The 27,744-nt window shown below is 37.6% G+C and overlaps 1 protein-coding gene across 1 annotated transcript; it reads left to right on the forward strand.

Moving 5' to 3' along the window:
- The first annotated feature begins 1,795 nt into the window (after positions 1-1,795).
- Positions 1,796-27,450, forward strand: RAB14 (RAB14, member RAS oncogene family). The gene is made up of 8 exons (XM_046023363.1): positions 1,796-2,080; positions 12,163-12,221; positions 13,511-13,564; positions 14,802-14,979; positions 18,782-18,848; positions 23,707-23,794; positions 24,139-24,169; positions 25,153-27,450. The coding sequence occupies exons 2-8, from the start codon at positions 12,170-12,172 to the stop codon at positions 25,328-25,330; spliced, it is 648 nt and encodes a 215-aa protein (XP_045879319.1). The 5' UTR covers positions 1,796-2,080; positions 12,163-12,169; the 3' UTR covers positions 25,331-27,450.
- Positions 27,451-27,744: the final 294 nt, after the last annotated feature.

The following is a 27,744-nucleotide window of genomic DNA, read 5'->3' on the forward strand; positions in this document are numbered from 1 at the left end:
GATTAGAATGGTGTTTATGAATGCGTACTCTGAAGTCACATGTGCCTGAATTCGAGTCCCAGCACTGCCAATTTTTATGTCTTTTATAAAGTCTTTGGCCTATATGACATTTTTTTCTTATTCATAAAATGGGGCAAATACAGCATTGACTTCATGGGGGATGATATAGAGATTAAATAAGAAAGTATTCATCATTCTTAGGCCAGCTCCTGTTTCACAGTAGGTGTTCCATAAGCATTAGCTAGGTTTCAATTCAGGTGACAACTGGATATACAGGAACTTCCTAGCCAGACCTAAACTCAAAGCTGGGCAAATAATGGCAATTGGTTCACATCTTTCTTCTTTACTTGGCATGGGCAAATTTCTTGATTTCAGAGATGTTAAATTATGACCATAAACAAACTATACTTATTGGAATTAAAGGATATAGGAATAGAAGTATAGACCTATAGGGCTGGAAGGGATTTCAATTTAACCTTATATTGGATTATTATGTAATAGCCATCCCCATGTATTAAAAACTTATATGTCAAGCATTTTGTATATATAATCTCATTTAACTTTCACAAGGACCCATGTGAGATAGGTATCATTATCCTTATTTTGCAGAAAAGACTGTGGATCTGAGAAATCAAGTGACATGCCCAATGGTGAATCATTAGTAAGTTGAAGATCAGGGATTCACACCCAATTCTTTCTGAAAATAAGAGATTTGTAAACTGCCATACACTTTTCAAAGAAATCTCACTTAAATAAGGCAAAGCTAGTTTATGAAAGCTCTTCAGTGCGGAGAGAACGAGACTGAACTTCATTTTGGTGCACTGAGGGAGGGCAGTCCTATTCATTAGACACAACAAACACAGTCCCTGGGGCCCTGCAATACTTTTAGGGACCCACAAAAATGTTTTAAGTGCTTTTAAAGTCGGAAAAGAAAGATGAACGTATAGGTTAAAGAAAATGTTTTGCTGTATGACATTAATATATTCATCTCTATGCCAATTTAGTTGTAAAATATGAACTCTATGTGTATCAATATAAATATTAGATATATATAATCTTCACAAACACAAGGTCAAAGTGTCGAGGTTCCACGAAAGTCAAAGCTGCCTTGTGCTGAGGTGCACTAAACTTTCTGGGAAAATGCAACAGCAGACTGAGTTGGAAGAGCAGAGGACTGGTGGGAGGTGGTCAAATTGGGAAAAACGCGTTCACAATTTTTTCCTCCTATCAAAGAGAGGTTATAAAGGACAGAAATGAAACACTGTAAGTGCCACGTTCTAGCTGCATGATCTTGGACCCGTGACTGGATCAACATAAGCCTCAGTTTCGCCATCGATAAAATGGGGATAAGCACCTCCTGGGGTTGTTGGACAGAGACAGCGAGCCTTGTTCACTGCTGTGTACAAATCGCTCAAAACATCTGTTGAGTGAACGCAGTAAATGTGTGCTTAGCATTGTGGCCAGTGTAGCACAAGCGTCCAGTAAGTAGTACTTGCTGGCATTAAAAATAGTAAAAAGTCCACAAAGTAACAAGCCCAGCCCTTCAAGACCCAGTCGTACTTCTGCAGGCTCCACGCAAACCTGCGCAGTAACTTCCCTAGGCGGCGAGAGCACGCGACTGCGCTTGCGCATAGGCGCTCTCTCCGCCTCTACAGGCGCCACCGCCAGTGGGGCGGGCCTCGGTGGCTGCAAGTCGAGTCCAGAGGGAAGGGCTGAGGAAGGGGCGTGGCTAGCGGGCCGGGGCCCGGCCACCCTCTTCCGGGCTCCGCCAGCTGCGCGCGCATTCTCCTCCCCCCGCTTCTTTTGTGGTCCGGCCCATTGCGAGGGTGACAGGAAACCCTGTGCAGGGAGCGCCGCCATCTTGGACCTGCCCGAGGAAGATCCTGAGGGAGCCGCAGGAGCAGTCGCCGCTGCCACCGCTACTACCGCCAGTGCGTCTGCACCTCCTCGGCCAGCCCGCTACCTGCCGGGGCCTCGGCCGACCGTCCCCGCCCTTCTTCCGCTGCGCCCGCACTCCTCTTCCTCGTCCTGACGCCCCCCTCCCGCCCGGAAAGCTGCCCAGCCACCAGCAACCCCCCAGGTAAGCCGGGCCCTCTGCAGTGTCCGTCCGGCCGAGGCCTCCTCGTCCGACTCTCCGGGGGCCGGCGTGCGAACGACGGCGAGCTGGGAGGCGGGCGGGTGGCGCCGCAGGGCAGGCCCTGCCAGGCCGCGGGTCGGCGGTGGGCGCCGGGGCGCCCGGCCTGACGGGACTCCCGGCCTGACGGGACTCCCGTGCGGGGGCGGGGGTGTCCCCGCGCTGCGTTCGCCCGGCGGAGAGCCACGGGGCGTGCGGGGAAGGGTGTGTTCGGCCTCGCCTTCCCCGCCTCCTCGGCCGGGCTGGGCGGACAGACACCTCCCGCAGGCCCCTCTCCTCACTGCCGTTCTGGCGGCTGCAGACCACCCCCGCGGTATTTATCCACGCGAGGCGCGACGCCTCGCAGCCCACGAGCCCAGACGTGGCACTCCCCGTCCCGTAGGCCGCGTCTGCCCGGAGTACAAAAGGCAGCCCCTCGCTGCCTCGCCGGCATCTTGGAGGAGCTCCGGTGTCCTTGTCGCTGTGGGTAGACTGTGGACTTGGGCTGGCGAAAGGGTCCCTGCTGGCGAGGTTCTCTGCTTTGGGTGAGGCCCTGAGAGGCCTGTGACATCCTATAAGGCGTCGAGCTTAGGTAGCATGGAGAAGCAGTGAAGAAGACGGAAAGTTTTTTGGCATTTCTGGAATTTAAGAAAAGAAGGCAAAACAGGCGTTTGTTTTGATGGTTCGCACCTTGCCATGAGCCAGGCGCAGATTTGGCTGCCCTCACCGCGGTGCTTCCTGCGAAGCCTAGCCCTTGGTGATACGTAAAGTCACCTGCACTTTACCAGTGAGGAAACTGAGGCTTGAAGTTGCGATGTGACTGGCTAATGATGGTACGGACACGCTGGCCTCTCCCACACTTGCCTGGTGTTTCTCTGCTGCACTCAAGTTAGGCTAGTGTCACAGGCGTGACCACTTACACTGTACTTACAGCTTCATTCCTCTTTCCCTGTGTTTCCATGGGATGACAACTGGCGACTCCTTTGTAACTCAGAGTCTGTGTGTCAGCTGCTCCACTGCCAGTCCTCATTCGCACAGCCCCCGAGGGGAGATGGCAAGATTTTAATTTCCTTTTGGAAGAAGAAACTGGGGTTCCCAGAAGGCAAAGTGCTTTTCTGGTGGTCCCACAAAAGTGTTAGAGCCTACTTGAACTCTTGCAAAGTTTACTGTCACGATTGTCTTTTCTTATACGTGGTAATTGAACACAGACTTGACCCTGCAGAAATCTAGCTCCCATTCTCTCTTCCCCCAGCACTTCCCATAATTTGTCTTCAGAGTTCTGCTTGGGTCCTTTTGTTCATGCCTTAAGTCATGTGTGGTTAAGAGTTTTGGAGGGTTCCTACTCCAGTACTGCCACTTTCTAGTTGAATGACCTTAAAGCAAGTTACTTAGCCTCTCCGAGTTGGTGTCCTTATCTATACAGGGAATAATTGTACCTACATTTTAGAGTTGTTTTGAGGATTAAATGGGATTAAAAAACCCTTACAACGTAGCTTGGCATTTAGTTAAGTACCCCATTGTCTGTAACAGTGCCAGGCATGTCGTGGATGTTTAATTTTTTTTGAATAAAGAGGAGCATGGCTTCAGAGCCTTGGACAGTTAGACCTGGGCCTTAATCTTTTTCCCCTTGGTAGTGTGTGACTGCGGATATCTCAAGTCACCGAGTTGGTTTTCTTACCTGTAAAATGAGTGTTTACTATTAGAGATTTTTTATAAAGTACCTGGCAAATATTAGGCACTCAATAAATGTTAGTTGTTGTAAAGATGGAAGACCCTTTTAGATTCTAATAACCTAAAAAATTCCTTGAAATTAAAGCTACATTTTAAAAAGTTTTTGCTTTTTATATTGCATGTTAAACTTTATTGTGGCATACTTGAACTGTGCAATAGAATTTGGAGTGTTCGTAAAGCTAATCTTTATCAGTATTAAATATCTTTGCATAATCTTATTAAGATTTTGTACAGTTGGAGTAAACTTTTGGTTAAGGCAAATATGTTAAAATAGGACTACTGAGAGAAGTTTGTTTCTTTCTTTTAAAGCTCGAAACAGTTTTGTGTGGTTAAAAATAACAGGCATGGTTGGAGACAGCAGGGTACAAATAGAGGTATCAAAGATAGGGTACTTTTAAAACATTTTATGTTCTAGATAGTTTTGAACATATACAAAGTAGAGTGGTATAATGAGCCTTCATATACTCGTCAGCCGGTATCAACAGTGATCAGTCTTGTTCATCAATATACACCTTAACCCTTTCCACCAAATTATTTTAAAGCAAACTTTAGACATGATACTTCATCAGGAAAATTTTGATATTACTAACCTTTCAACTCTAGGAGTAAGTACAGGGTTGTGGTGTTTTGTTTCTTCCTTTAAGTACTTTCATTCTGTGAACAGAGGTGAAGTATTGGAGTACTACTTTTTCATAACATAACCATCATAATAGGGAAATTTTGTGTTTTTCTTTACATAGTAAGGAATCCAGTTCTTTTTCTTATATTAATTTATGTTAAAGTGTGACATTGAATGTCTTGTCAAAAGTGAGTTTTTTAAAGTGGGTGTCAGAAATGGATGGGTTATTTTCAGAGGTTGCATTTCTGTTGAGGAAATTGACCATTCATTTAGATTAGATTAGATTATTAGAATAACTAAGTTTTGTGTCCACTTGACTGACAAATCAAGTAGCAGTCCATGTGAGAGAGCTTGTAAGCAAATCAAAACTTTCTGTTCTTAAGTTTCAGGAAGACAGGAATAATGTGTTTTTTTATTATTATTATTTTTGATCATTACTATATTGTCAACGCCTAACCCAAGAATTTGTGCTTAGTAAATGCTCAACAAATATTTTTGTACCGGAATCGCAAAAGCAGTCTATCTTGATTCTGGTGTTTATAGCAAAATGTCTTACATGTAACAAAAACAAAAACCAAACTTACTAATTTTAACAATGAAGATCAGATTTTATATCACCTGGAATATTTTGTGGGTTGTTTTTGTCTTGTGTTGCCTTGAATAAGTTATGTAAAAATTACATGGAAATGTCATATGTCCTAAGGAGAAGAATAAAATAGCTGTAAAACAGTTGTGAAAGGATTAGTCAGACATAGTGCATAAGTTAACACAGTAAAAAGCCAAGCTCTAAAAGAAAAGGAAAAAATACTGTCAATTATTAGAGTGGTTTCTTGTTTTTTGTTTTTTTGGGTGTTTTTTTCTTTTTTTAGGCTGATCATATGATTAACTTCATATGATGTTCCCTGTTATTGTAAATGTGGAAGTAATGTTGAAAGTATTATGAATGGCATGAGCTTTTGGATTATTTCTTATTCTTTTTTTCTTTAAGATTTATTTATCGTAGAGAGCGTGCACAAACGCGGTATGGGAAAGGGCCAGAGGAGAGAATTCTCAAGCAGATTCCCTGTTGAGTGTGGAGCCCCACTCAGTGTTCGATCCCAAGACCCTGAGGTGACCTGAGCCAAAATCCAGAGTGGATGCTTAACTGACTGAGCCCCCCAGGCACTGCTTGTTTTTGTTTTCTTAGATTTGTTTGTATTAGAATTATATATAAAAATGCTTTAAAAATATTTAAGTTATTTTCTCTCCTTTGACTACTTTAGAAAATTAGCAGTGAATATAGTATATGCTTATACTGTTAGTGCAGGGTTATATAAACCTATCCTTTTTCTGCTCACAGTCCATGTATTCATTTTTCACAGTTTGGTGTGTCTCCTTCCATATTATCTGTATACAAGATTGAGAGAGAGAGACTGTGTATGTGTGTGTGTGTGTGTGTGTGTGTGTATTTAAAAATGAGAGAAACTATTGTATAAAATTCTGTCAACTTTTTTTTTCACTTAAAATCATGGATATATTTTTAGGTTAATACATCTATATCTAAATGGTTTTGAACTAAATGCATATTATTTCATCATACTAATAATAACTACCCAGATCCCCCGGTTTCTTCAGTTTTTACATGGACTTGGTGATAATAACTGCAGAGTTGGGAGAACTAAGTAAGAATTGTATGTAGGGAAAGTAGTGCTGATCATCATTCCAGTTATTAGTATTGAAAGCTCAATTTCTTCAGTCATTTCCCTGTTAGAGTGTAGATTGTTTTCCAGTTTTTGTTTTTTTGTGGACTTTTTGTTTTGTTTTGTTTTGTTTGAAAAATGCTGTATTATTAGATCACTTGGACCCCATAAGGTTATGGATTGAAGATTTTGTATCTGTGTGCTACTTCCTCGTCAGAGGGTGATTTGGATTATCTTACAGATTTTAAAATATATTGTTTACCTCCTAAAAATGTGGCAGTTCATAAGCAGATTGTATGAAAGTTCCTTAGCCTTCACCTCTGTCTGCACATTTCAAATCCAGTCATTTATTTGTCTGTATCTGTTTAACTGTGTGGAGACCATGCAGTTTTATTTTTGGGGCAACAGTGATTAGTATTTAATATGCATTTAGTAACCATGTAGAGCTCTGTGTATGGGTCTGCAAATAGGCCCATCATTTTGTTAAGTGTAAAACACAGTGCAGAATTTTATGTAGTAGCACACCCCATTTTTTAATTTATTCCTAACCTTGATGGTGGTGTGTTTCTTGTGCTCAAGAGTTAATGTTAATCTTGAAAAATCCTTTGTTAAGGCAATATTAGGCATAGTTAATATTTAAAGGGGCCACACAACAATCATCAGTGTTCAGTGTGCATTTAGTAATCATTTCTCTTGACAGCCAGGAAGTTTAGAGCTAAGGTTTACACATGCACATGTAAAACTATAACCCTAAATATTTAGTGTAATTATTCTCCATTTTCCTTCGATTTTGATTTTTTGGTCCTATTAGTCCACGTGTGTGTATCTGTCATTCTACATATATATGCCTTTGATAAGCTACCTTAGATAGAGAAAATCATGTTCTTTGGAATTGGACCTGGGTTCAAGTTCCAGCTCTGCCATTTACTATTTTGTAACCCAGGCCAAATTAATTTCTCCAAGCCTCAATTTGTTCACTTTTTTTGGCTTTTTAAAAGATTTATTCATTCATTCATTCATTCAAGAGAGAACGAGTGGGAGAACCAAGGAGAGGGAGTAGCAGAGGGAGAAGCAGGCTCCCCACTGAGCAGGGAGCCCAGTGTGGGGTTTGATCCCAGGACCCTAGGATCATGATCTGAGCTCAAGGCAAATGCTTAACCGACTGAACCACCCAGGTGCCCCTGTTTCTTCAGTTTTTTACGTGGACTTAATGATAATAACTCTGCAGAGTTGTGAGAATTAAGTAAGAATTGTATGTAGGGAAAAGTAGTGCTGATCAGCACATGGTTTACTCTCAACAGTGTTACCTTCAAAAACTTTTTTGTAAGTAGATATAATTTGAATTAGTGTAATCTTTATCCATATCTGTAAATCCGGATTACAATATATCATCTGAATATAATTTTTTAATACTACTTAGAGTATTAAATTAGAACAAGGTGAATGAACTGAAAAGATTTGTGTCCCTAAGTACCATTAAAGGATTTCACGGTGCATCTCAAAATTATGGGGGAGGCTGGATGGTATAGTGGATAAGAGGGATTCTCTGTAGTTAAAAGTCTTAGGTCCATTATAGACTTGACCACTTAGCTATGTGACCTGGGCATGGTTACTTACCTGTTGAGTCTTCATCTGTAAAATGAGGATTATACTCAATGTTTTATAAAGCTATAGTAGTAAGAATTAATTGAAATTGCATATGAAGTGTTTATTAGTACATTGCCTAGAGTATATTAAGTGCCCAATAAATGGTAACTGTAACAACTGTAACAATTGTTTGTTACTAGTTTACAGGTTATTCATCTTGTATTTAACGAAGCTAACTCTCTGAAGGTGGTACTCATAAGGAAATCAGAGGCATTGAATCTTAGCTGCCTATGAATTTTATTGTCATGCTTTTGGAACACACGGAGAGCACATTTTAATCACACCAGCAGTTGTGCACAAGTTACAGAATATTATTAAGGTTTTTTAATTAGTGGAGATGGTAGTGTTAGAATGGACTCATGTTTTCAGAGTGTTTGAACTATACCAACAGTTTTTGCCCCTGTTCACCCTTTTTTTGACTTTTGAGTACAGCAAAAGCATCCTTAAGTAATAAGGATTCCCCTTCCAAAGCTAAAAAGTACATTCCTCGCTTCAACAGTGGTGTGTTTCATTCATGTTCAAGAAATGATGTTGAGAAATTCTTTTTAGAACAATATTAAGCTTAGTTAATATTTTTTTTTAAGATTTTATTTATTTACTTGACAGAAAGAGATCACAAGTAGGCAGAGAGGCAGGCAGAGAGAGAAAGGGAAGCAGGCCTCCTGCTGAGCAGAGAGCCCGATGCGGGACTCGATCCTAGGACCCTGAGATCATGACCTGAGCCAAAGGCAGCGGCTTAACCCACTGAGCCACCTAGGCGCCTCAAGCTTAGTTAATATTTAAAAGGGGCAACTTGAGGGGTGTCTGGGTGGCTCAGTTGGTTGAGCAACTGCCTTCGACCCGGGTCGTGATCCTGGAATCCTGGGATGGAGTCCCGCATCAGGCTCCCTGCTCAACAGAGTCTGCTTCTCCCTCTATCTCTACCCCTTCTCATGCTCTCTCTCTCTCAATCTCAAATAAATAAATAGAATCTTTAAAAAAAAAATGGGCCACTTGAATATAGTTTTACTGCAAATACATAATTTTGAGTGAATGTAACCAATAAAGTCTGGGAGTATATTTAAACCTAGCTTCTTTCTAAGCTTATAAAAAGAGAGGGAGGACCTGTTGTGTTATGGCTACAGAGCTGGACACTTCTGCCTTCACTGTCTACTGAAATTAAGTTTGAGTAGCTTTCCTTTTTTTTTTTTAATTTAAAGATTGTATTTATTAGAGAGCGTGCAGGCACGTGCACGAGAAGGGGGGAGGGGAGAGGGAGAAGCAGATTCCCTGCTGAGCAAGGAGCCAGACCTGGGGCTCAGGGCTTGATCCCACAGACTTTGGGATCATGACCTGAGCGGAAGGCAGATGCTTAACCAATTGAACCACCTAGGTATCCCAGTAGCTTTCCTTTTTAACTTTGCTTTTAGGGTTCATTTTAAAGAAACTTGAACCAGAAAATTGTGTGGTGAGGTGAAGACAAGGCACTGTATTTATTCTGAGAAAGTGATCATTCTCTTTTATTTGGGAGTAGTTTATGCTAATTAATGCTTGGTAATTTAAAAAAAATGTTTTAAACTTAGTCATCTTGTAGATATTTAATGAGTGCTGTGTGATAATTAGCAAGTACACAAATTAATACAACTGGAATTGGCTTTTAATTTCATGATTAGCCTTTAGAGCATTTCAGTGAGAAGTTAGGATTGTTAGAGGCCTTGGTTTTATTTTTTAAATTATTTTTAAAGATTTTATTTTAGAGAGAAAGAGCAAGAGAGAGTGAGCCCGAGTAAGGGGGAGGTGCAAAGGGAGAGGGAGAAGCAGGCTCCCTACTGAGCAGAGAGCCTGATGTGGGTTTCCATCCTAGGACCCTGGTATCAGGACCTGAGCCAAAGCAGACATTTAACCAACTAAGCCACCCACGTGCCCTGTGGTTTTGGTTTTAACATAATAAAATGGAAGGAAGCAAAGTGTATATAGCTACAACTTTGAGTAAGAAGAGAGAAAGGAGGGCACCTGGGTAGCTCAGTGGGTTAAGCCGCTGCCTTCGGCTCAGGTCATGATCTCAGGTTCCTGGGATCGAGTCCCGCATCGGGCTCTCTGCTCAGCAGCGAGCCTGCTTCCCTCTCTCTCTCTGCCTGCCTCTCTGTCTACTTGTGATCTCTCTCTGTCAAATAAATAAATTTAAAAAAAAAAAAAAAAAAGAAGAGAGAAAGGAATGGGAAAGTCAGAAGGGGAAGAGTATGAAAGCAACAGTAATTTCAAGGTGATCAAACGATTACTTTCCCCCAAGTTTGAATGGGAAAAGAGAAGCTTAGAAAAGGAGATAAAAATTAATTATAGGGTTCTGGGAAGAATGCAGGTGAAGAATTTAATAATTTTTAATTTTTTTTTTTTTTTTTTTTTGACAGAGAGAAATCACAACTAGGCAGAGAGGCAGGCAGAAAGAGAGGAGGAAGCAGGCTCCCCGCAGAGCAGAGAGCCTGATCCGGGGCTCGATCCCAGGACCCTGGGATCGTGACCTGAGCTGCAGGCAGAGGCTTTAACCCCACTGAGCCACCCAGGCGCCCCAACTTTTAAATATTTTTATTGTGAAAGATTATTCTTTTCCTTGTGTTTAGGATCTGGTTTAGAGATTTGGTGAATAATCTACACCAATTTTAGCCTCGGGACCAAGTTTATTCTTTTTTTTTTTTTTTTTTTTTAGACTTTATTTATTTGACAGAGAGAGATCACAAGTAGGCCAGGTAGAGAGAGAGAGGGGGAAGCAGGCTCCCTGCCAAGCAGAGAGCCTGATGTGGGACTCGATCCCAGAACCCTGGGATCATGACCTGAGCTGAAGGCAAAGGCTTTAACCCACTGAGCCACCCAGGCGCCCCCAAGTTTATTCTTAATAATAAGTTTTGAGTCCCCAGTATCTGCAAAAAGGGAAACAAGTTATTACGATGTTCAGAATCAGTTAACTAGAAAAACTCCCTTCCTGAACGAACTGGTTAAGGGAGTTTTCAGTGATGTTGATGACTGATTATCAAAGTGCTGTAACACGTCAAGCTGAAATGGGTAGCAGGGCATCCACTTCAGTTAAATGTAATCCTTACAGTTAAGTGAGAAGACTATATTGTGTGAACAATTTTCTTTTCCCTGATAACAATAATTCACTTACTTTAAATACATACATTTTCTGTAGGTTAAATTTTATTTTATAGTAATTTTGTTAGTTTTAGTAAACAAATTTCTGCCATTGTTATCATATCTGGTTTGTATAATGTGACAATTGCCCAAAACAGTAAAAATCATATTTTAAAAATTGGAAACCAATTTTTTAAAAAATAGGTCAAATCTTTGTGTGTGAGCATGTGCACATGCATAATTTTTATCTTTCCTTAAACTGAAAACTGGTTTGATTAGAATAAATGTTACTTGAAGTTACTACCATTATTACATTTTATCTCTTGTTTCTCCTGCACCTAGCACAGTGTCTGACACATTCACAGCATTCATTTGAATAAATTGGAGAGGTGGTTTTTTTTTTTAGTTGTTAAAAGTAGAGAGAAATAAGAATTATTTAGGTTAAGTATACCCAAGGGCAAAGAATAGGCTAGGATCTTTCTAAATATCTTCTAATATATAAACTTGAAGATTTGACAACCATAAGTAGTATTTTATGCCATTATTTCAGCTTTTTGAATAGTATATAGTAGGCATTTGATACATTGTCAGTCTTCAGATCCTGTATTAGGTTGAACCTAATTGAAATTGGAAATAATTGACTTTTTAAAAAGTCAGTAAGAACAACAGTTTCATGTGGTTTTATCTAATTCTGACAGTAATTTGGTTTGGAAATAATTGGACTGATCTTTTTTTGGATGCTGTGCTAACCATGATTTAAAGTGGAGTAAAAAAGTTACTTTTTATAACTTTTAAGAGTTTTATGTGTTTATAAGTTAGTGGTTACTTTTTATAACATTCTGTTGTAAAATCAGAGTTCTGAACAAGTTGGCCATCAGTAATTTACTGGATCAGTTGACAGGAGTGGGGACTTCAAAGGAGGAAGACTTTATAATGATGTTTAACTCAAATTTATAAAGATTTCATTGTTTGAAATTTTCCATAGTAACTTTTCTTACTGGATATTCCCTAAAGAGAAATAATGAAACTCTTCTGATATAGTGGTTTCTTGATATTTCTGTGGATAACACACGAGAATGTTAATGTTCACCCAAGAGAATTTATGCATTTGATCAGTTTGGAAAATGCAGTTTTACTCTGGCTTATTGTAATCAACATTTTGTTTATAATCAGTATGCTGTATTTTATATATCTTTAAAAGCTAGCAGTGACCAATTGGAGAACTTGTGTATATCCTTCTGAAGTAACACAGTTTTCTTTGTTTTTAGTGCCACCATGGCAACTGCACCATACAACTACTCTTACATCTTTAAATATATTATTATTGGTAAGTTTATTTAATTTATGCTCTTGCTCTACAAAGAAAGTTAATATACAAAATATTTATATACTAATACTTAACATACCATTCCAGAAAAGTGAGTGTTTTTTGTTGGTTTTTTTTTTTTAACTGCAAAATTAAAGGTCCTTTATTTTTGTGGTAATGATGTACTTTTTGTATTGTGGCCCTGGGTACTTCTGTAGTACACCGGTGGGTACTTTTGAAGTGATATTGATTGTTCTTGAGGTCTACCTGAAAGCTTGTTAATCCTGGAAATGGTACTAATTTCCTAGGAGTACTGATAACATTTCAAAAATATCACGAAAGCCCTTGGAGCCACCTGGATTCCAAAAATTGATAGCGAGCATCGAGTCAGAGTAGTTGTGTAATATACATAAAATATAATACTGGTGGTTTTTCTGCTAAGTTTCAAGATGTTGCTCAAATTAAAAGATAGGATTGTTTACCCAGGTGTAGTTGTAAGAGTTCGGTTGAAAGTACACATACTTTTCAGTTAATTCTTCATATTAGAACAGTTTGATGTAATGGTGGGCTCAATACTTCCTTCATGAAGGGTTAAATGCCTGTGTAGTACAGTTAGAGATAACATCTGTTATGGATTTCATATAATGCACATGCTTATCTTTTGTGGAATTTTATTTTTTTAAGATTTTATTTATTTATTTGACAGAGATCACAAGTAGGCAGAGAGGCAGGCAGAGAGAGAGAGAGAGGGAAGCAGGCTCCCTGCTGAGCAGAGAGCCTGATGCAGGGCTGATCCCAGGACCCTGAGATCATGACCTGAGGCAGAGGTTTAACCCACTGAGCCACCCAGGCTATAAGAAATAGTATAAGAAGAGGTAGATGCGATCTAGTCAATCAGACTTCCAAAACTTAATATTTTTGCTTGTTACATGCTGCCCTGTTTATTGCGTCCTGATGGCTTTTGCTTTTATGCATGGATTAAGGGGAAAAACCAGTAGAAAACTTTGAAACAGTTCAAAGTAAAAAATGCTTCTCTTACAACAGTTTCTTTGTTTAAAAGCACTTCCCAGCTGATAGTTACTTGTTAACATAAGTTATAACTTAATTTTGTCACTGCTGAAGATTGGGAATAATTAGTTTGTACATCACAGTGAAAAGTGACATGTAGAATTTTTCAAACTCATCTTTTCAGGTGTCCCAGAAATTTGTGATGTGATATAGTAGGGGGTATAGCAGTCATGACATATAATTATGAGTATAAAATTGAGAAATGTAATTGCCAATTGAAACTTTTCTTTCTTTTTAAACAGGAGATATGGGAGTAGGAAAATCTTGCTTACTTCATCAATTTACAGAAAAAAAATGTAAGTTCAAAATAAGGTTAAGCAATAAATAAATTTATACTCACTTTCCTAGCTTTTAAAAAGTCGTTTTCAGTATGCTCCATGCATTTGAATATAACTTTTCTGCATATATACATTTTTGGCTTTAGGGAGGGAATTTTTTTTTAAATAGATGCATATCAAATGAAATACACCTGAATGTATAGAGTGTTAATTTATATACCATATATAATTTGAGTTACTTGTTTAGGTTTTTTTGGTGGTAGAAAATTTTTAAGAATTATATTATAATGTCAAATTTAAATAATATTTTCTCTGACTCTCCATTTTAGAAATTTGCTGCATATATCACTGGTTAACTAAATAATAATAGATTGGAAATATTTAAATGAAATTCTTTTTATATCAAGACTGGTTGATTAATATTTGAAGTATAACTTGTCTTAAGGGAGGAGACCATGTTATTTTATGTAACTGATAGGCTAAATATAGTTGAAATTAATTTTATGGCTTTTTTTTCCCCTTAATGTAAATTTTATGACATCTCCAACAGTCTGTGTATTCTTGTACCAGAGAATAATAGGTTTAGGTTTTCAATGTCCTAATTATAAGGAAAGGACTAATAAACTTGTCCTGTTGGATTGGAATTACATAACTTGCCAATATGTAATTGTAAATATATATTAAATGTGGTTTTCTTTGCGATACTGGAAATATTTTTCAGGAGAAAAATTTGACAACTCCTAGAGTCTTAAAGCCATTGATTGTTTTGTTATATGTAGTAATGTCAGAAGCCTAAATAGCATAATGTTGGTGTTACAAAGAACTTACTAAAAATCTTTATTTTTAATTAGCAGAATCTTTTAGTCCAGGGGTCAGTAAACAATAACCTGTGGGTCAAATCCAGTTACTGCCTGTTTTTGTAAATAAAGTTTTATTACAATACAACCATGTTCATTTTACTTAAGAGTCTTTGGCTGCTTTTGTGCCTCAGCAGCAGAGTTGAGTAGTTGTGGTTTTGGCTACAAAACTTAAATATTTATTATTTGGTCCTTTACAAAAGTGTGCTGACTCCTGTTCTAGTGCAGTCAGATTTGACTTCTGTGTTTTTGCTAATATGTTTTCAGTGCTAGCTTTGTCCACATACAGCCTACAAGCATTAATATGTTATTTAACAATCCAGTGGATCTTCTCCCTGCAGGTCTTAATCTGAAGCTTTCTGGAAGTTAGAATATTATATTTCTTTTTTCTCTAACAGTTATGGCTGATTGTCCTCACACAATTGGTGTTGAATTTGGTACAAGAATAATTGAAGTTAGTGGCCAAAAAATCAAACTGCAGATTTGGGATACAGCAGGACAGGAGAGGTTTAGGGCTGTTACACGAAGCTACTACAGAGGAGCTGCGGGAGCACTTATGGTGTATGATATCACTAGGTAAGAGATTAATACTTTTCCAAACTTCATACTTGAAAAAAATCTGCTTTAGGCGGTGTGGTTTGTTGTGTGTGTGTGTGTGTGTGTGTGTGTGTTTTATTGATTTAGACATTCTTAGTTTGTGATTGTGTGACTATAAATGAGCTTACTTGGATCTTACGGTTATTTCTCTACACTGTTGTGTAAGACTTGATGTAACATGTTGATTTCCTTTTCTGAAAGTGAATATGACTGAAGAAAAGCTTTAGGAGATGCTGGTGGAGCTAATAGAAGAATACTATTCTGAAAAGCAGCATCAATTCAATTATATGAGGTGAAATAATATTTTATACCAAACTTTGTTCTTTTCACTTCATTAGAAAGCAAGCAAGTCTTGAGGAGTTAACTCTATTCAGTCTCTGGTGTTAAAGTTGACACCTTTTCGAAATAAGGTCAAGGAAGGAATTAAGTAGTTTTGCTAATCCAACATGGTAGATTGTAAAAAGTTCTTATGCTTGCATCTGAAGGTGTTTGAGGTATTTGTTCATTTACTTAAATTCTTTTTTGTTCTAAAATGAATTAAAATGGTTTATAGTACTTCATGCAGCAGGATTAAATTTATTTCAGCTTGGCTATTTTGGGGAACTGAAAGCACTTGATAAAAAGTAACAAAACTGGACCGTAAATATTTGGCTTCAGAAAACAGGGAAAATTGTGCCACTTCATTAAACTGTGCTAAGCTGGAAAATGAACTGGATCACTTTCCATATTAATGCAAAGTGCCAGCTTAACGCAGTGTGCCTTGTCTTACTTTTTTGGGTGAGGTAGGGATGGGTGCGTAGGACCAAAGGGACTTTAAAGCATATTTCCTTTTGAGAAATGCTTTATACTGTTTTCTCTTGAAGAGTCATGATACAGTGCACATTAACATATTAGCATCCTTAGAAGTTCTGCATTAATGAAATTCTTCAACTTAGTTTCGTGTTTCTTAAGCTTATTTTATTAACACACTTCGGGAAATGTGGACTTAGAATGAAGACAGTGGCTGATTATAATTAATAATTAGTGCTTGAAGTTCATTGAGTTCCAGAATTGGTTAATCTCACAGCAAAACAGAGCAAAAGAGCCTTAATGCTCTTCAGTATAGGCGGGCATCTGGTCACATGATTACTTGTAAATAGTTTTGTGGGAAGATTATTAAAGACCTGGCCTTCTGTGCAGGACATCCTAATAAGGGGTGCATTCCTGAAGACTTTGTATAATTAAAAACTCCATTGCTGATAAATTTAAATGTGGTGATGTGTCTTTAAGAGTATATCAGTCTAAAGTGTTGTAGTTTGTTTTGCTTTGTGCAGGTGTGCTTGTGTCCCCCCCTCCCCATGTTTACTGATAATACAGTTGACATGTAACATTGTGTAAGTTTAAGGTCCAGGGTGATGATTTGATACATGTGTATGATTTGCTTTTAAACATAACCTTTTAAGTATAGTAAGTACTTTTGGTAAAAGTTGTGTCTCTTTGAATCTTCAGAAGTACTTGTGGAAACACCCCAAATGTCCATTAACTAAGGGATAGATAAACAAATGGGTATATTCATACAGTGAAATATAATTCGATCATTAAAAGGAAAGACTCTCTGATACATGCTATACAGTGGATGAATCTTGAAGACATTTTGCTAAGTGAAGGAAGCCACATGTATGATTGCGTTTATGTGAAATATCCAGAATAGGCCAATTCAGAGACAGACAGTGGATTGCCGCGGTGTGGAGATTGAGTGCTAATGGGTGCAGTATTTCTTTTGGGGTTGATAAAAATGTTCTAGAATTAGATACGAGTGATCCTGCACAACTTTGGTATATATACCAAAAAACACTACATTGTACACTTTAAAAGGATGAGCTTTATGGTAAATTCATTATATCCCAATAAAATTTTATTGGGGAAAAAAGTACTGCAGGCTTTAGACAGGTGCTTTATTAATATTTTATAGTGACACTGATGTTGTATCCATAACACTGATTTTTTTCCTTTTTTTCTAGTCATCCGTCACATTTTAAAAACTTGAAAGTTCTACTTTAATAATACCTTTATTCCTGGCATTAACTGTAATTGTTACAGGATACTTCCTAAATTGACAGCATAGCTTATCATGGCAGTTTGTTTGGCTCTATCAGTTGTTTGATAAGTCATTTTACATGGAAAGTTAGGGATATTTTTTTACCTTTTTTTTTTTTTTCTTTAGCACTCTTGCCACTAATTAATGAATATTGGCCTGCTGCTATAGTTAAATAGATTTGAAATTACAGTGAATTTTAAGTTAATAACAGTTACATAAGAAATTAGTAGTAGAGGTTATGGGCATATCTAAGTAATAATAGTTTATATGGTCTTGATACTTAAAAAGGATGTATAGATTTTTCTGTTTACCAAAGTGGTGGCAGTTTGTAATTCATTCTTGCTGCCAGCTTTGACATTTTAAAATTTATCAAAATAAGTATTAATGTTTTTGGATTTTACTAAGTAAGTTTTTGTGCACAAAGTAGGATAAATCTGTTGTGTTAAAGCAAGGTATGCCAGTAACTACAAATTTGGAACAGTAAAATGATAAGACTTGTGCTTTTTAAAAATATTTGACCATTAGAAGATTTTAATTAGAAAATTTTAAAACATTGGGAAAATGTTGCTTTTTTCTGACCCTTTTTTTTTTAACGGTTAGGTGGTGATTTGTGTGTAACATAATTTAGCACAGTAAAAAGAAAGTCTTAAAACTTCTTTTTAGTCTCTACTGGGAAAGGATTAAATGTTTGGAAACTCCAACTTTATATGGGTACTGGCAGCTAGAGTTCATGGAATATATTCACAAGACTAAAATTTGAAACACTTTGAGGACACTATGTGCATAAAGAAAGAGTTCAAGGCCTGGCTCTGGAATGCATTTAAATCTTTGTGAGCTTCTGTTTTCTCACCTGTTAAATGAATAAGATGGATTAATGTTTTGTGAATGTATATAAATCAAACATTTTTAACTTTAAAAATTTTATTTGACCCCTTTGGTAAAGTCTGATAATTACTAATATTCTGTGTACTCTATATAATATAAATTATTTGGATTTGCTTGCCCTCTTTGGGCTCATTTGGCTAGTGCAAATGAGCCTATGAGTTTCTAAACTCTTGCTTGGAGAAATAGGGCAGTCTGAATCTCAAAATTATTTAGCTCCTAGTAAATAAGAATACAAAGTCAGAATAAACTCATTTTGTTATCTGGGGACTTGGATTTCCAGTCAGATACTTTAAGTGCCATTTTAAAGCCAGTTTTTATGTTGTCATAGTTAACTTTCTCTTGAAGAAAGGTGAGTTTTATATCAGTGTATTAGTAGTGTGACCATCTTGGTCTCTAATACCAGACAGATGATGTTTGTCATTGAACATATTTGCTAGACATTTTGATATTATTTCTCCCATTTTGTGATTGAAAATATGGATGATTTTAAAATAATCCTAGTTTTTACTTCAGATTAGAAATTCTGAGTTCAGAATTGTTCCATTAATTTTCTGTGTTTTTCCTTGCTCACTGTCTGTTTATGAATGTGCCTTTAAATGCAAACAGTTTACTTCTGTATGTAATTAGCAAAGTTGTTGGATACTGATTTATTTATTTAAAGTAATAGGTTTGGCTAGATTTCTGGAAAGTGTGGGTTTACATTCCACAGTCAGTTTTTGATGAAAGGGAATATTATAAATATTTATTTGAAATTTTTTTTTTTAAAATTGAAAGGCAATTGTATGTGGGAGTCACAAATGTAAACTTTAATTTTTGCAGAAGAAGTACATATAATCACTTAAGCAGCTGGTTGACAGATGCAAGGAATCTCACCAATCCAAATACTGTAAGTTGAATAACATCTGTTATACAGAAAATATAAGATCTCTGCTAACTCCAGAAGGAGAGTCGTTCGCTAGTAGGATTTTTGTATATGAGTACCAAGAATGAGAGAGTATTTTTCAATTAATTGAGGAGAAGATAGCATTTTTTTTTCAGTACTAACTGCCCCAGGTTTTACATCTTACACGTGGTGTTTGTTCATGTTTGTGGTTAAAAAAAAAAATGAAAGTTATGAATGGGGTGGTGTTCTCATGTCAGGTGGAGACAGTGAAATCTGAAACAATCAGTTTAAAAGTGATCTGTATTTGTTTCATTAAATGTTACCCTTGGAAGAAACTGGGCAAAGTATAAGGGATCTCTGTTATTTCTTAACAACTGCTTGTGTATCTGCAATTATCTCAGTAAAATTTCAGCTAAAAACAAAGAGTTCTGCATGCTTTAAAAAATTAGTTTAAAATTTTTTTCTTTTTACAAGAACATCTCAACTATACTTTAATAAATTTTAAAAAATTTAAAAAGTAACCATTGTGCTATATTTTCAAATTGAAAATTTTTAAAAAATTGTTTTTAAATGAAAATAAAGATTAGTTTCTTCAGGACTGAGAAGATATTTATTGAGATTTTATTTATTTTTTAAAGAGTTTATTTATTTGACAGACAGAGATCACAACTAGGCAGAGAGAGAGAGGGAAGCAGCCTCCCTGCTGAGCAGAGAGCCCCATGTGGGGCTTGATCCCAAGACCCTGGGATCATTACCTGAGCTGAAGGCAGAGGCTTAACCCACTGAGCCACCCAGTGCCCCAATTTATTGAGATTTTGAAGGCCAGCCACCATGCTAGATTCTACAGTATCCAAACATAAATGTGATCCTTGGCCCACAAAATGTTATGGTCTAGTAAGAGGATAGCTGTGTGTATACAAATAACTATGCTGAAAAGCAGAGTGAAATAGGAGGTACAAATAGAGCAGCTGGTATGCGCATTGCTGGAAGTACCCAGGATAAGCAGTGCCATCTGGAGAAACCAGCTTTACAGAGAAGGGTGTGTTTGCATTGGGACTATAGAGGTGAGTAAGGTTTTAATAAATGCTTAAGGGGGCATTCCAGGAACAAGCGAGGGAAGGTACTTAGGTATGACTGACTGAGCTTCTTCAGAGCAAGGCCTTTTTCTCACTTAGCTTTGTACTGCACCATAGAGCAGGGTCTGACTCAATAAGTAGGTAATCAGTGGTAAGATTGGCTTTTATCAGGAAACAGCAATAAATTGTACTGAAAGTTAACATGATTTGCCTTTTTTTTTTTTTTAAAGATTTATTTATTTTAGAGAGCATGAGCAGGGATGGGGGAGAGGGAGAGAGAATCCTCAAGCAGGCTCCCGGCTGAGTGTGGAGCCTGACTCCGGGGTCTCTATCCCATGACCCCAAGATCATGACCTGAGCCGAAATCCAGATCCAGCCACTTAACAGACCGAGCCAGCCAGGTGCTCCAATGTGGTTTGCCATTTATGCTAGGGACTGTGCCTGGAACTTTCATATCCATTATCACCTTAAACCCACTGTAGGTATATGTACAGGCCTATAGATGAACGTTCATAGTAGCTTTATTTACAATAGCCAAAAATTGGAAACAACCTAGATGGTCATTAGGAGGTGAATTGTTAAACAATCTAGTATATTCATACTGTAAAATACTCCTCAGCTACACAAAGAAATGAACGATTGATACATACAGCAATTTAGGTGGATCTCAGGGGCATTACACTGAGTGAAAAAAGTTAATCTCAAAAAATTACGTACTGTATGATTCCATTTATGAAACATTCTCAAAAAGACAAAATTGTGGAAGAGAACAGAGAAGAGATGTTGCCAGAGGTTAGCAGATCGGGGTGAAGGATATGAGTGCTGTGCACAGACTATAAAGGGCACAAAACAGTTCCTTTCTAGTGATGGAACAGTTCTGTATACTAATTGTGGTGACACAAATCTATATCTGCAGTAAATTTTGCATAGAACTGGACAAACACACACACACACACGAGTGTACAACTGGTGAAATCTGACTAAGGACATAGATTGCACCGATGTCAGTTTTCTGGTTTTGAGTCTGTAAGATGCTACTATTAAGGAAGCTTAGTGAAGGTCATATAGAAAAGCTCTATTCTGTAGTTATTTCAAGAAAAATGTTAAGAAGCAAACAAAACTCATTGTAGAAGGCCCTTAGAGGAGTATAATGACAAATTAGCCATGTCTTTCCTACCTCATTTATGCCTCTTCAAATTTTACCAGATCTTCAAAAGAAAGTGTCAGGGAGGAAGATCTTTACCCTTCAAGATTCTTCTGGCTTGTCTAAGAAATTAATTGACAGAGTTGTTATAAGTTTCTGGAGATTGAGTCCACCCCTCTTCCTCATACTTAGAGGGAAACACCATTACAAATGGAGATTTTTCTTACGGATGTAAAGGTCTCTTAAAGAGTAACTTCTGGGGGGGGGGGGTGCCTGGGTGGCTCAGTGGGTTAAGCCGCTGCCTTCGGCTCAGGTCATGATCTTAGGGTCCTGGGATCGAGTCCCGCATCGGGCTCTCTGCTCAACAGGGCCTGCTTCCTTCTCTCTCTCTCTGCCTGCCTCTCTGCCTACTTGTGATCTCTTTCTGTCAAGTAAATAAAATCTTTAAAAAAAAAAAAGAGTAACTTCTGGGTTTTCAGAACTTCACTTGTGTTTTCTGTTTCTTAAAAATAAGCCAGCTTAAGATAAATATTCCAAAGAGGATATTTTGGGATGGCAAAATTTGCTCCCCTACAGAAGAAAATCTCTTAACATCCAGCTCGAATGTTATGATTTCTGTAACATTGCCTTCAGTTTCTATGGAGAAATTACATATTTTCCCATTTTGTTAGTGGTGCATCTTGTACCTCTGTCTGGTTAGCATGCCACTTTTATGTCTCCTTTCAGGATGACGGGAAGCACAGCTTGGAAGTTCTTAAGGAATTGGGAGAGAAGACAGTGTTTCCATTCAGCAAAAGTCTAAAAATTTTTAAAATTATCTTTTAAAAACTGCTTTATTGAGATAATTAACATAATTTACCCATTTAAAGTGTGCAATTCAGTGTTATTTTTTAAAAATTTATTATTGAAGTATAGTTGACATATAAAACATTTGTTTTGAGTACCTGCCATATAATGGCCCTGGACTAGTAGGCCATTGTGATTTTACCAGCCTTGATTTAAAAAAACAAAACTGGGGGCACCTGGGTGGCTCAGTGGGTTAAAGCCTCTGCCTTCAGCTCAGGTCATGATCCCAGGGTCCTGGGATCAAGCCCCACATCGGGCTCTCTCCTCAGCGGGGAGCCTGCTTCCTCCCTCTCTCTCTGCCTGCCTCTCTGCCTACTTGTGATCTCTGTCTGTCAAATAAATAAATAAAATCTTTAAAAAAAAAAAACAAAAAACCAAAACTGATTCCCTTTTTCATGTGTTCTTACCATATTCTTTAAAGGACTAGCAGACTTCATGTGAAAATTCCTTTCCCTCCTCATTGGGCCTTCGTCCTGATTGAAGAATGCTCACGTTTGTTATACTGCTTAAGTGTTCTTGTTCAAGGTTTACATTCAGATTACAATGGTTCTTCAGTTCATTGGACATCATTTTTAAGGAATAGGAGGGTTAGGGCCTGCAGGTTCACATGAGGAAAAGTTAATGGTAGAAATTACTTTTGGTTGAAACCATCCATTCCTAAAGTATCCGCATCTGGATTACCACATCTGTTGGGAAGGGAAAGAAGGGGGAATCACCAATTGGTATCAGATAAGCTTATATCTAGACAGAGAGAGTTTATCCATAATGCCCCACCCCCAGCCCCCAGAAACCACCATAAAGATCAAAAAGCTCTATTTCCCTAAGGCTGCAAACTTTTTTCTTAGAACTTTGTAGAGCTGCCTTTAACTTTGGCCTAACTTCACTTATATAAATGATTCCAAAGTAGCTGTAGGTATGTATGACATTTTGCCTTGGATTTGAACTTGTTTGCATGTGTGTCCCCCCACCCCCTCCTCCCACCACCACTGTTCCCCATGGAACACAGACCTTTGTTTTCAGTTGCTACAAACTTAGTCCTTCTCTAGGGCTACTGTAAAGACAGTGTTTGAAGGTCATAGTTTGGGTTTTCTCCTTCAGTTCTAATGTCCTTCTAAACCACTGACTCCCTGAGTGCCCTTTGCCTTATTTGATCACTAATTTTCTTTTTTTTTTTTTTTTTTTTTTTTTTGGATCACTAATTTTCTTACCAATAGCCTGAAGGTGTTGAACTGGTAGTTAAACTTTTTGAGGGTCCCAGAGACTCTCAAAAATCAGATGAAAACCATGAGCCTTTTCTCCCAGCGAAATGTTCTTGTTTATAGCATTCTGTGCTTAATTTCAGTGTATTCACAGATTTCCTGGAGCTTGTGCATTGACCTTTTAGTAATCTTACGCAGATAAATCATAACCTTTGGCCTAGACCAGGTGTTCCTCATGGGCTGTATTGTTTTTTGAATGGCTTGCAAGCTAAGAATGAATTTTACATTTTTAAAAGGTTATTTAAAAGAAGAAGTATATGCAAAGAGACCATTTGAGCTCCACAGATGTGAAATATATACTCTTTGCCCTATACAGAAAGTTTGTCAGCCCAAGGCCTAGATAATTGCTGACCTCCCTCCTAATAGTACTGATTTCATGATTTTCCTGTCTGTTTGCTGGATGATTGCTGGTGCTTGGTTTCCTTTTTAGGCTTGTATGTTTTTTTCTGTCAAAATTTTTGGATTTCAGAATTTTCATAGTTGATTTTAAATGGTTGCTTTTGTTCTAAGATGTCTTTCTTTTGGTCACAAATTAGGTAATAATTCTCATAGGAAATAAAGCAGATTTGGAGGCACAAAGAGATGTTACATATGAAGAAGCCAAACAGTTTGCTGAAGAAAATGGTGGGTTTAAGACTTTCAGTGGCTTTTTGGGGATCACACATGGGAGGGGTGACATTTTGATACTGCAGACTATTTGACACTTTTCTTTTAATGCTAACTGCTTAAATCTCAAGAATGAAGAAGTAAAACATGTTTCTCTTTGACATTCATATTGGGGGTAGTGCAAGTATTTAATGACAAATGTTAAGACTCCCCTCATCTCAAACCTAACATACTGTTTCATAAAATACTATGGTAGGAGTATTGATAGCTGATGGGAAACCCTAATTCAAATGTTATTGGAGAAAATGTCCTTTTGAGTTCATTTGAAATGTCTTAATTATAGTCTGAATTTTAATTTTTAGGCTTATTGTTCCTTGAAGCAAGTGCAAAAACGTAAGTATGACTAAAAATAATCATTTTCAGTTACATTCAAACTTCTCAAAGTAGAACCATACATGGCGAAAATGTATAATTTGTTTACATATAAAAGTATGTGTATGTGTAATGTTTATTGTGGGAAGACAGTTAAGCAGGCATCCCTTTGCCTCCTGTTTCACATTTCAAAGATAATAGTTTTGGTATTTTACCTAAAAGATTGTACTGTGATTATGTCCCCTGGTAAACCAGGTTAATAAATGAAACTGTGTTAGCATTCCAAAAGTGCTTGACTTTCACAATGGAGGTTGAATTTTGCATCTTGGACTCAAGCTTGGGTAATCTGTGCATTTAGTACTTTCGATTACAAAGCATGGCTTAAGGAAACAATGTCTAAGAATAATCAGAAGCATAATTGATGTTTTCTAATCGTTATTCCATGTCCATTATCGAACCCCAGGACTTCTGTTAGAGTTCTTCATTTATTAAGTCAGAAATTCCTTGCTGTGGTGAGAAGCTAGCCCCTTTTGGTTTAGCTTCATCCATATTGTTAGTACTAAGAAAACTGAAGTGAGACCATGGTCGAGCACAAATATGTCACAATCACAAAATTAAAAAGTATAGTTGATGCTTAGCTAATCAGACCATTCAAATCCTGGAATCTCACTTGTTTGGAATACCTTCTTGCTATTGCAAAAATGGCCTATCTTCACTTTTCCTTATATATTAATATATGGCATTTTAATGATTAGAACACATCCAGTTATCCAAATAGGGTTTGTAGAAACAGCTCTTAGTACCTTGTTTATATGCTTTCCACAGAAAATATTTCCCCATGTTATTCTCTTAGCTCAGTCTTTTGGTAATCTCTTATTAGATGACAGTGGCTAAGTTGAAGACATCATGGCAGTTGACTAAAGCTTAGCAAAAGGTCAGTGTATAATGCCTTATGTTTTATAGAAAGCCGTGATTCTCCAATAAAGTTGTCAATTGCCTCTTAGGGGAGAGAATGTAGAAGATGCTTTCCTTGAGGCTGCCAAGAAAATCTATCAGAACATTCAGGATGGAAGCCTGGATCTGAATGCTGCCGAGTCTGGTGTACAGCACAAACCTTCAGCCCCACAGGGAGGCCGGCTAACCAGTGAACCCCAACCCCAGAGAGAAGGCTGTGGCTGCTAGTGACCTCTTTGCCGTAGCTCCCATTTGACCTTTCACCTCTGTCTGTTGGAAGCAGTACTTTTTACTGCCTCATTGTCTTCTGTACATCTTACTGGGTTTAATTAAAAAAAAAGAAAAAAGAAAAAACAACTCTGTTGTAAAAACAGTTTAACACAATACTAAACTGCTAAACAACTAGATGTAATCAGGTTATCAAAAGGCAAGTAGAGTAATAAATCTCTCCTGCATGGTAAATCTAGACTTTTTTTTCCCCTTGATTGTCCTCGTGATAGGTATATCACCAGTACATGATTTAAACTGAGCACTGATGCTGGACTTAAATGATTTTTATCCTTCCTTTTTTGGGGGCAAGGCTTTGTCTTACTGTATGGTTTAATTTGAGGATATCTTAAGCCTTTCTCCCATCTTTAACTGTTCAAGTATGTCTGTTGTAACCAATAAGTTTATTGCTGTGAAATGACTTCTGATAGAGAATGGGTTCTATAACTGCTTTTGTTTTCGTTGGATAAATTTCCTGTTGCGTGGGTGGCATTTTTCTCGTGGAGGTTTGCTTCTGTCTTAGCCTTGCACAGGGAAAATACCATTTATCTTTTCTCTTGTGCTTAATTAATAGCTTTATCTTTTTTTTTTACACCATTTTATCCTTTTCTCTTTAGCAGAAAGTAAATATGTATAAAATTTGAAGGAACCGAACTAACAATACATTCTGTGTATATTATTTTAATGAAGAAAATAAATTGATTACTGGCATTGGAACAGTATAAAATACCAGTTTGTACAGTATGACCTATATGTGACCATGTTACTCCCTTCCATTTCACACAAGGAAATACACAACTGCAGTTCACAAGTAATACTGGCTCCACCCTCTGGTGCTGGCAGCATTTGGGGACATTATGCTGGAAAGAGCTCCTGTAGCGTGAGAGGATTAACACTAGCAGACTCTGTTCCATCTTTGCACTGTGGCTTACCTGCTGATTTTCTTAACTGTTCTTGTGCAATCGACAATGTGCTAACCTGCTTTTCTCTTTGTAAACATTTTGCATTACAGGCTGCATTTCTTGCCTTACTGTATAGAAAAAGAAAAAAGGCTGGGTTTATTATTGCACATTTTAAGCTTTTATACCTTTATCTTCTTGGAATGGTGAGATTGTGTACCGGACAGTCAGAACCGCAGGTCTGCTGTTAAGGGATTTTAAATTGTGCATTTTTAACACTACAGTGAAGTAATTTAGGATACCCCTTGTGTTCTTAGTATGAGGGGCTATTTTATGTCATGTTGGCATAAGTTGTTTTGTAAAAGGGAAAGTGTTTCTGACGGTGTTTCAGTGTTTGTGCTGATACAAAGTAAGTTATTACTTTGCACTAGGTGGTTTGGCCACTGAAAGAATACTGTATTGCAAGGGAAACAATCTCTTTAGACAACAGACTTATGTTTTACCAAGTTCTTTACTTCTTTCGATTGATTTCTGATTCAGTTTATGGTCCAGATGGAGAATTGAAGCTATTTGAAGTAGGATAGGTAAACCTTATTATATTCTATAAAATCACTCAGCTCAACTGCTGTGTTTAAAATACACATTTTAAATCCCTCTTTACAGACACTAAAGTAAAAACAAAAAATATGGCTTTCTGGGTTGTAAACATGTGGTAGTACTGGAGTATTGTATAGTCAATGTTAAATAAAAGCCAAAACTGGAATGTGCAGAAAATAGGATTTGGTTAATTTGTGGACTCATCTTTATTTTTGTCTTTAACTTTTTTAAAAACAAGATTCCTGGAGTAGATTGGTACGTTCTGTTAAAGACTTTCAGTGACCCATTTTGCTTACCCTGTTGCTTCACAAGGGACTCGCCCAGGGACCATGACCTGCTGGTGTGTGTATATATTTACAAAAAAAAAAAAAAACCAACCAACCACCCATTGGGATATAAGGTAGCAATCACAAACTAAAGACTGCGGCTTGTTTAGGTGCAATACCCTGATTCCCAAAGTTAGTTACAGTGGGTCTTAATTGTTTTTGTGACAGGATTTATTCAGACTGCTGTACTCTTCATTTGATGTAACAAAATGCTATTAATCTAAATATTTGTAAATAAAGTACCTGTATCTAGATTAAATTAAAATGGTTTGCATTATTTTCTGAACTACAATAGGATTTCATATTTTTTTCAGGCAAACAATTATTTGGCAGAAGTTGCCAGTTTTTAATTGGAGAATTGTCCTTACTGTATAAAGATAAGTCTACATATATAGCATATAACTCCACATCACTCAGTAATTGACTTAGTTTTGTCCTTGTATTTGGATCACCCTTGCAGTGTTTTCAGTCAACCTCAGCACACTTGGTGCCTGATAGTGTTCTCCCTTGACTGTACGTGGGGCCAAATTCTGTTGTTTGCATGTGTAATCCC

This window comes from Meles meles, chromosome 11 (genome assembly GCF_922984935.1).
Source record: "Meles meles chromosome 11, mMelMel3.1 paternal haplotype, whole genome shotgun sequence".
NCBI classification, from domain to species: Eukaryota; Metazoa; Chordata; class Mammalia; order Carnivora; family Mustelidae; genus Meles; species Meles meles.